Raw genomic sequence first — 8669 nt, 5'->3', positions numbered from 1 at the left:
GGGGTCAGTAATAGAGTAACGACTACAATAAAAACATGTGGAGGGGGGGGGGGGGGGGCGCATGCGCAGCACACTCAGGGGAGGGGGTTCACACAGCACACAGGGGACACTCCACGCCGCGGCACGCGTGCACAAGACACACATCGCAAATAAAGCACCGAGGACCGACGCACCGACCCGAATCGGCACAAAACTAAAACGGCGCGCAGTGCGCGCAGCTACTACCCTGCCTGCAGAGGCGGGTGCTCCTCGGGTCCTCCGCGCGAACGACGACCGACGCGCCAGGGCGTGCTCAATCGTCAGCGCGTGGCGCACTCAATAATATAGCGGCAATACAGAATTACTTAGTTGAATGGTCAATAAACAGCCGCCCTCCTCGCTTGCAAGTGTGCGGCGACGCCGAGTGGCCATCTTCCGAGTCGCCTCAGGTCGCTTCAATTTGCACGCACGCGCCTGGTGTCAGCCCAGCGGTCATGCAGCGCGGCGACGCGTTCTGGACCCGCCCGAAGCAGGCATCGCCATGTCTATCTCCAGCCCTTTGAGAGCGCGAGGAGTCGCCGCCCCAGCCTTGCTGAGCTTGGAACGCGCTGGGCTGCGGCTTCGAGTTGGTGCAGTTTGCGAAGGCTGCGATGGCTTCGTTGGGGAGGCCGTGGCGGGTTGCCGCTGGCACAGATAGAGGAAAGAGGAGATGGCCAGACCAAGCGCGATGGCGGCCAGTGCGACCGCTCTCGTATTCGAGTCCGCCTCCTCCTGCTCCGCGAACGGCCACATGCCCCAGGACTGGGGCCGGCGGAGAGGCAGCCCAACCGGTAAAGCTCGATGTTTTCTTTTTTGTGAAAATCTTTTTCTTTTGAGAGCAGGACGCCGGGTTTGTCTTGTATGTGCATGTCGGGCCTGGGTGTGTGTGAGGGGCAGAGGGGCGGGAGCGTGCGGGGCAGGGGCCCAACGTCGGGCGGCTTGTCGGGGTCCGGAGAATTCGAGGCGGGAACGAGGAGGGGAGAACGGGCGGTCGGCGTCGGAGTAGCAGGCCGCAGGGCGTACGGGGTAGCCGTCACTTTCCTGCCTCACAAGGGCGGGGCTGTCCCGGAAAGTGAGAGACGCCGGGCAGCGTGGCGCATTACTGAACCCTCCCATACGTGTTTGGGCTTCCTCCTTTGCTGTCCCGTCTCCTCATCTCTTTCCCGCCTGGGCGGGGCGGTGGGCGGGCGCGCGGTGCGGCGTGGCGTGTGCGTGTGTGCGACCGCAACGACGGACCGCTCGCAGAGGACCATTGGGTTTGTACTATTAACAACGAAGGCGCTCTCAAAGAAAGAAACCGGGGCCCTCAGCGGAGCTGGGAATAGGACCGCCGCAAGCGGCGTGGCGTGGAGCGGTTGAGCATCCCTCCGGGGGCCCCTCTGCCGCTATTGATGTTTTCTTTTTTCTTTTCGATGTAAAGGGTTACGAGCGTCACTCAGCGTATGCAGCTCCGGCTCTCGTCGAAGATAGCGCCGACACCTCCAGCGAGCCCGCCGCGCTCGACGCGGATGCTGCAGCCAACGGCGTGGGCGGCGAGGCTCGCGGCGCCACGCTTGCGCTGCAGGCCGAGTTTGAGGAGCTATCACGCGAGCTGCAGGAGCTGTGGGTGGCCAACGAACAGCGCGATGAGGACGATCCGGAGAGGCTGCCCCTCGATGACTTGGTGATCGACTTGGATGGTATGGGTGGACGCTAGACAGATGATGACGACACGCACGAGCGACACACAGACACAAACAGGCTCACAAGACACACAGCCAGCTGGCTGCCACACACCCTGAGTAGGCGTACACATAACTCAGGGCCACATCCTCCCTGTCGCCCCCCCCAGCACTCCAAGGCACCAGAAGAACAAACAAGGGCACAACAAACAACAGACAACAGGAAGTGACATGCGAGGCTAGAGCAGTCTTGCTCTACCTCCAGCAATCTCGCCGGCCGGCGAGGCACGGACGAGACCGTGTGTGGGGTCATGTGAGGTGTCTATGGACGCTCTCCTCAGAGGCTAGCTGCCTACTGCTAGCCCTATCTCGCACTCACGGGCAGTGACAATTCAATGGGTGAGTGTTTGCGAGCAGAGGCGCGTGGGCTAAATCTAGGCCGCACGTCGTGGCACTATGACGAAGGTAGACGTGCGGCCGCAGCGCGCCCGCCGCAGGCTCGGCGGTGCGCGCGTGTTAGCGAGACCCGCGTGATTCTCGAAACCTCGGGACACCTTATCGACGCCCGGCCTCACAGCAGGGCTTCGCCGCGCCGCGCTGAGAGCGAGCGAGCCGCCCCTACCGGCCCGCAGCGGCGGCTTCGCTCACTGATGAGCGACGACAACGACACAATTCGCCTGCTCTCGCCACCTCGCCGGAGCGCCTTCAAGGTGCGAGCGCTGCTCTGGCGCAAGGAGCGGCTGCTCAGATGCCGCAGACCACTCGCGATGCTCTGCGAGCTGCTCGTTCCGCTCGCGCTCTGCTCCCTTGGCTCGTTGGGTGCGGCCTTCTCCCAGGTGGTTGAATATCCAGAGCGGCACTTTGCGCCTGGCAACCTCTCGGCAGCCCGTGCGACCGCCCTACCGCCGGCCGTGCTCCAAGGCTTCCTGTCGGCCAAGACTGCTGGTCTGCCCATGCTTGGCGGAGCTGCGGCGGCGCTCCCAGCGGGCGTGCCCGGCGCCGTCCCCGACCTCTCCCTCTGGCTTGCGTGCGCGCACTTTGCGTCGTCTCTGCCTGGGCTCGCGGCCGGAGGGCGAGGGCGGCGCCTTCTCACGGGTCCCAAACCCAACCCGCGACCCCGAACGCGGACCGTAGGCTCGGGCAGAGGGCGAAGGTGGCGCCGTACGACGGGTCTCGCCTCGCCGTCGCTCCGGACGATCGCGAGACCAAGGCGCTCGTCCAGCAGATGCTGCTCCGCGCGAGGCAGTTCGAGGCGCTCGCCGCGTCGGCCGCACGCCTCAACGACTCATCGCTGCGCAAGTCTCTCGACGGCGCCGAGAGCTTCTTCGGCGGCTCGGGCGGGGGGCTGGCGAAGCTGCTGCCCGGCGGAGCCGGTAGTGCGCACGGCCTCCTCCAGGCGGTGCTCCAGTTTCGGCTGCCCGAGGTGCGCTACTACGCCGACGAGCGGGCGCTGCTCGGCGCGGCGCAGCAGCAGGGGAGAGTGCGGGCGGCCGTCTCTTCACACCTCGAGGTGTGAATAGGCGCGGCGCGGCAGCAGGGGAGAGTGTGGGCGGCCGCAACGTCCGGGAGGCGCCCGGCCGTGTCGGAGCTTCGGCTGAGTCTCGTGTGGGAGCCGCTCGCTAGGTGGCCGTCTCTCTCTACCTCTCTCTCTCTCTCTCTACCTCTCTCTCTGACGTGTGGGAGCCGTTCGCTAGGCGGCCGTGGTCTTGGAGCGGCCGCCTCCTCCCGAGGGCGAGCCGGGCCGCTACTCGTACGTCCTTCGCCTCAACCGCTCGGCCGCTCCGAGGACCTCCTCGCTGCTCGACCGCTTCGCCGCGGGCGACCGCTCCTCGCTGCAGCGCGGCGCGCTGCTCCGCGAGGCGTCTTCACACTGTTGCTGTGAACAGGCGCTCTCGCTGCAGCTGGGCGCACTGCTCCCCTCTGCGAGGCCTCCTCGAGGCGTCTCGGAAGCTTGTCGGTAGGCGGGTTCTCCCGCCGCTTCGAGCGGTACTACTCTTCGGGCTTCCTCTCGCTTCAGGCCCGCCTCGACTCTGCCGCTGCTCAGCCACCAGAGAGGCGCGTCTCTGAACCGTCTCCGAACCTTCCTGCAGACTGCTCTCGACTCCGCCATCCTGCGCCGCGTGGCTAGCACGAGTCGCGGCGGCGGCGGCGGCGGCGGCGGCGGCGGCGGCAGCGGCGGCGGCGGCGGCGGCGGCGGCGGCGGCGGCAGTGACTCGGAAGCGTTGATTGCGGCGCTGACGCAGGCCCTCGGCGGAGGCGGCGGTGAAGACCTCCCTGTGGCGTACGGGCTGCCGTACCCGGTCCCCCCCTCCTCGCACGCCGCCTTCTTCGACCTTGCTGGCCCGCTCGTCGGCCTGCTCGTCCTCTTCTCGCTGCTGCTGCCGGTGGCGGCCGTGCTGCGCGCCCTGGTCGCCGAGAAGGAGTCGAAGCTGAGGGAGGCGCTGCTGATCGGCGGCGCCGGCCGCGGCGCCTACTTCGCCTCCTTGCTGCTCTCGCACGGCGCGGCCTTCCTGCTCGTGGCGCTGCTCTCCTCCTCTCTGATCGCGCCCTCGTGCTTTGCGCACTCGGACCCGTCCCTCGTCCGAGCCTTGTCCGCGCTCCTCGCGCTCGCCTCGGTGCGCTTGCAAGAGGCACGCCCGACGCGCGCCCCTCTCTTGTAAGGTTCGTGCTCTTCGCGCTCGCCTCGCTGTGCTTCGCGTTCGCGCTCGCCCCCTTCTTTTCGAGTGCGCGCCTCGCGGCGCTGGTCGGCCCGCTCGCTTTCTTCCTCACCTCGCAGCTCTTCAACCTGTTCGAGCGCGACGGCTCCCTCCTCGAGGGCGCGGTCCGTGCAAAGGCGAGGCCCCACACGAGATTGAGGCCCCACCCGAGATTGCCCCGAGATTACCCGAGATGGAGGGGGGGGGGCGCGGTCCGTGCAAAGGCGAGGTGAAGCGAGATTTCCCCGAGATTACGCGAGGGAGGCGGCGGTCCACTCCCCCTCCCCCCCCCCCTTCCCCCCGGCCTTTCGCAAAGGCGCTCGCCTCGCTACTGCCCGCGATGGCCTTCTACCTCGGCGCCTCGCCGCCGGCGCAAGTCCGAGAGGAGCACACGTTCGCCCCATCGACGCAGCCCTGGTCGGGGCCCGTCCTACATGTAGGCGCGTCCCAGCTGGCGCAGCAGGAAGGGGTCCAGCGCGGCGTGACCTGGTCCACCGTGTGGGAGGGCGACTTCCCCCTCGCCGCGACGCTGGCGATCCTCCTCCTCGACGCCGCCCTCTACGCCGCTGCCGGCTGGTACCTCGACCGCGCCGGCCGGTCCCTGTCGCAGTTGCCCGTGCGCCTCGCCACCGCCCTCCGCTCCCTCTGCTCGCGCCCGACGCCACGCCGCGCATCGCGCGTCGCCCTCGCGCCGCCCGACGCGCCGCAGCGGGCCGAGGCTGCCCCGCCGCCGCCGCTGGTGGTCGAGCCGCTCTTGGACGGCGGCGGCGCGGAGGCTGGCGGCGCGTCGAGCGGGGAGGGGGGAGGGGCGTGGGAGGGTGGGAGCGGCGGCGTGTGCGTGCGCGGGCTGCGCAAGGTTTACCCGCGCGGTGTGGCTGTGGCGGGGCTGGACCTCGAGATGCGGGGCGGCGAGATCACCGCGCTGCTCGGCGCTAACGGGGCGGGCAAGACGACCACGATCTCGATGCTGACTGGCTTGGTCGAGCCGGACGCACAGGCCCCTTAGCTGCTGGAGACGCCAGTGTCACTCGGCTCCGGGACTTTGGTGCCCAACACGGAGAGTCGCGGAATCGCGCGCCTCCGCCGGCGCCTCCGCCAGGGAGGGCGGCGCAGTCTGCCCCTCCTGACAGCCCGTGTGTCCCGACTAGCCCCTCAAGAAGGAGGCGCGCGCGTCGCTCTCTCTGCCGCCGTGCTCGTGCCGCGGGGAGCCTGTGCGTGCTCATGCTGCAGGCGGGCGACGCGACGATCGGCGGCCTGTCCATCCGGAGCGAGATGGAGGCCATCCGGGGCGCGCTCGGCGTGTGCCCGCAGGACAACGTGCTGTACGACCTCCTCACCGCCAGAGAGCACCTCGAGCTCTTCACGGCCTTGCGCAGCGGGGGTGGCGGCGGGCGCGCTGCAGTTGACTCGCTCCTGGCTCGGGCGAGCCTCGCGGCCAAGGCGAGGAAGAGTTGGTCATCCGTAGCTGTGAATGGGTGGAGCCTTTCCTCGTCAGGTGGGCCTCGCGGACAAAGCGAGCACCCTCGCCTCGCGACTCTCGGGCGAGATTACCCGAGATTACCCGAGATTACCCGAGATTACCCTCGCGACTCTCGGGCGGGGGGGGCAGAAGCGCGAGCTCTGCCTCTCCTGTGAGCAGCGCCTCTTCACGGCGCACACGCTGTGAACAGGCGGCCAGAAGCGCAAGCTCTGCCTCGCGGTGTCGCTTGTGGGCGGCTCCGCACACACACACCTCGTGTCCTCGGCCCCCCTCAGCCAGCCATCCACTCATCAGGACCCCGCCATCCGGCAGGCGGCGCGCGCACTCTCTTCCTCGACGAGCCGACCTCGGGCATGGACCCGCACTCTCGCCGCGCCATCTGGGCGCTGCTGCGCGAGGTGAGGCGCGGCCGGACGGTCGTGCTGACGACGCACTTCCTCGACGAGGCGGAGCTGCTCTCTTAAGTCACCTCCTCGACACCCTCCTAGACACCCCCGTGACACCCTCCCAAGACACCTCCCAGACACCCTCCCAAGACACCTCCCAGACACCCTCCCAAGACACCTCCGTGACACTCTCCCAAGACACCTCCTAGACACCCTCCTAGACACCTCCTGACACCTCCTAGACACCTCCTCGGCATCCCGTCGGTCGACCTGGTCCGCAGCTAGACACCCTCCTAGACACCCTCCTCGACACCTCCTCGACACCCTCCTAGACACCTCCTAGACACCTCCTCGGCATCCCGTCGGTCGACCTGGTCCGCAGCTAGACACCCTCCTAGACACCTCCCAGACACCCTCCAAGACACCTCCTAGACACCTCCTCGACACCCTCCCAAGACACCTCCCAGACACCCTCCAAGACACCTCCTGGACACCTCCTCTCAGGCGGAGCTTCTCGCCGACCGGATCGCGATCATGGCGGATGGCTGCCTGCGCTGCGCCGGCCCGCCCTCGCCCCTGGCCGAGTCTCGCCGCGGTGCACCGGGAGCGGTCACGCGCTCCTCCTGCTGCGGACAGGTTCGCCGCTCTTCCTCAAGGAGCACTTCGGGGTTGGCTTCCGCCTCACCGCGAGCAAGACCCCGCCCGCGGCCGAGCCGGCCTCGCTCAGCCGAGGCGTGCCACGCCCCCCCTTCTCTCCCCTTGTCACTCCCGCCTGTCCTCTGCAGGCCTGCTCGGCGGAGGCGGTGCTCGAGCTCGCCCGGTCGCACCTCGCTGACGCGGCAGCTGCCCTCCTCCTCGCCGCTCATGGCCCGTCCATACACGGACCTTCCCAGACCCCGTCCCTGTGCCCTCTCCTGCAGGCGCTCCTCTCAGACTCGCCTCTCGAGCTTGAGGTCCTGCTGCCGGGCAAGGCGCTCGGCGCGGCGGCGCGACTCCGCGCGCTGCACGCGCTCCTCGCGGCGCTCGAGCCGCGGCTCTCGGCCCTTGGCCTCTCTGGCTTTGGGGTCGGCTGCACCAGGCTCGAGGACGTCTTTCTCCAGATCAACGCAGACGCGATCGCTCGGCTGGAGGGGCTGGAGGGGAGGCGGCAGAGGCGGCAGCACGTCCTCGCCCGCGCGGCGGCGGGCCCGGGCGGCAGTGGTGGCGGCGGCAGTGGTGGCGGCGGCAGTGGTGGCGGCGGCAGTGGTGGCGGCGGCAGTGGTGGCGGCGGGGCCGCGGGCGGCGGCGCATTCGCTAGGCCGGCAGTGGGCGGCAGCGGAGGAGTGCAGCTGTCGTCCCTCGGCGGCGGCAGCGGCGCCGCCTCTCCTCCTCCGTCGCCCGAGTCGCCCGAGGAGGCCGGGTCGCACTTGCGGCTCGGGGGGTGCCGCTCGTCCGAGTCGCATCCGGCCCCGCTCCTGCCCGCCCCGCTGCGCCCGCCCGACGGAGGGCGCGGCGGCTGCCTCCCGAGCTGCTCCGCCGCGTACGGGCAGTACGTCGGCCTGCTGGCGAAGCGGCGGCTGACGGCGCAGCGCTCGCCGTGCACGAGCGGATGCATGCTTCTCTTCCCCGTCGCCCTCGTCCTACTCGCCCTCCTCCTCCTCTCCGCCGCCATCCACTCGGACCAGCCCCGCTTGCGCTTGGACCAGCCCCGGGACATCTTCTCGGACGGAGTCGGTCCGGGCGCGCTCGCCGCCGACACCCCCGCAACCAGCGCCCTGGTCGAGGGCTGGGAGAAGCAGGGCTGGTCTGTGGGCGGAGAGAAGCCCGCCTGCGACGTGGGCTTCCCAGCCGCGGCGCAGAACCTCTCTGCGTATCTCGCCCAGCACCCGGACACCCGCCGCCCAGTTGCGGTAGCCGCGAGCGACGCAGCCGTGCTGTGGAGCTCGGGGCTGCGGCGACGCCAGGTTGTGACGCTCGCCTTCAACGCAACCTCCACCCACGCGCTGCCGGCGCTCGTGCACGCCCTCTACGCGCGCCTCTACGCCAACCGCACTGGCGGCGCCGGCCACCTCTCCGCCTCGGTGCAACCACTGCCCGACACCGACTCGACGCAGCACGCGCTGTCCGCCTTTGCGTCGCTTTTCATCGCCATCATGATCATGATCCCCTTCGCCTTCGTCGGCGCCGCCTTCGTCTCCCCGCTCGTCGCCGAGCGCGAGTCCGGGCCCAGCAGCTGCAGCGGGTGGCCGGGCGCTGTCGGGGACGGCCTACTGGCTCCGCTCCTGGTCTTGGGAACCTGCTCACCTTACCCGCTGGTGGGTCCGGCTTGCCCCACTGGCCCGCCTTTCCTCCTTGCTGAAAGACGGAGGGAGTTTTCACCGGGGTTCGCGCCGTGGGTCAACTCCTCGTCGACCGACCGACGGGTCCTTCCTCTCTTCTTTGGGTTGGG

The 8669-nt window shown here is 69.1% G+C and overlaps 2 protein-coding genes across 2 annotated transcripts; both read left to right on the top strand.

Moving 5' to 3' along the window:
- Positions 1-706: 706 nt before the first annotated feature.
- EMIHUDRAFT_248060 (hypothetical protein) lies at positions 707-1815 on the top strand (the record flags this gene model as incomplete). The annotated part of the gene is made up of 4 exons (XM_005763582.1): positions 707-809; positions 910-965; positions 1439-1681; positions 1804-1815. The coding sequence occupies 4 exons, from the start codon at positions 707-709 to the stop codon at positions 1813-1815; spliced, it is 414 nt and encodes a 137-aa protein (XP_005763639.1).
- A 3016-nt stretch (positions 1816-4831) lies between these two features.
- Positions 4832-6319, top strand: EMIHUDRAFT_431238 (hypothetical protein; the record flags this gene model as incomplete). The annotated part of the gene is made up of 3 exons (XM_005763581.1): positions 4832-5366; positions 5606-5870; positions 6150-6319. The coding sequence occupies exons 1-3, from the start codon at positions 5274-5276 to the stop codon at positions 6317-6319; spliced, it is 528 nt and encodes a 175-aa protein (XP_005763638.1). The 5' UTR covers positions 4832-5273.
- Positions 6320-8669: the final 2350 nt, after the last annotated feature.

Source organism: Emiliania huxleyi (genome assembly GCF_000372725.1).
Source record: "Emiliania huxleyi CCMP1516 unplaced genomic scaffold EMIHUscaffold_628, whole genome shotgun sequence".
NCBI lineage: Eukaryota > Haptophyta > Isochrysidales > Noelaerhabdaceae > Emiliania > Emiliania huxleyi.
This window is presented reverse-complemented; position numbering and strand designations above follow the sequence as displayed.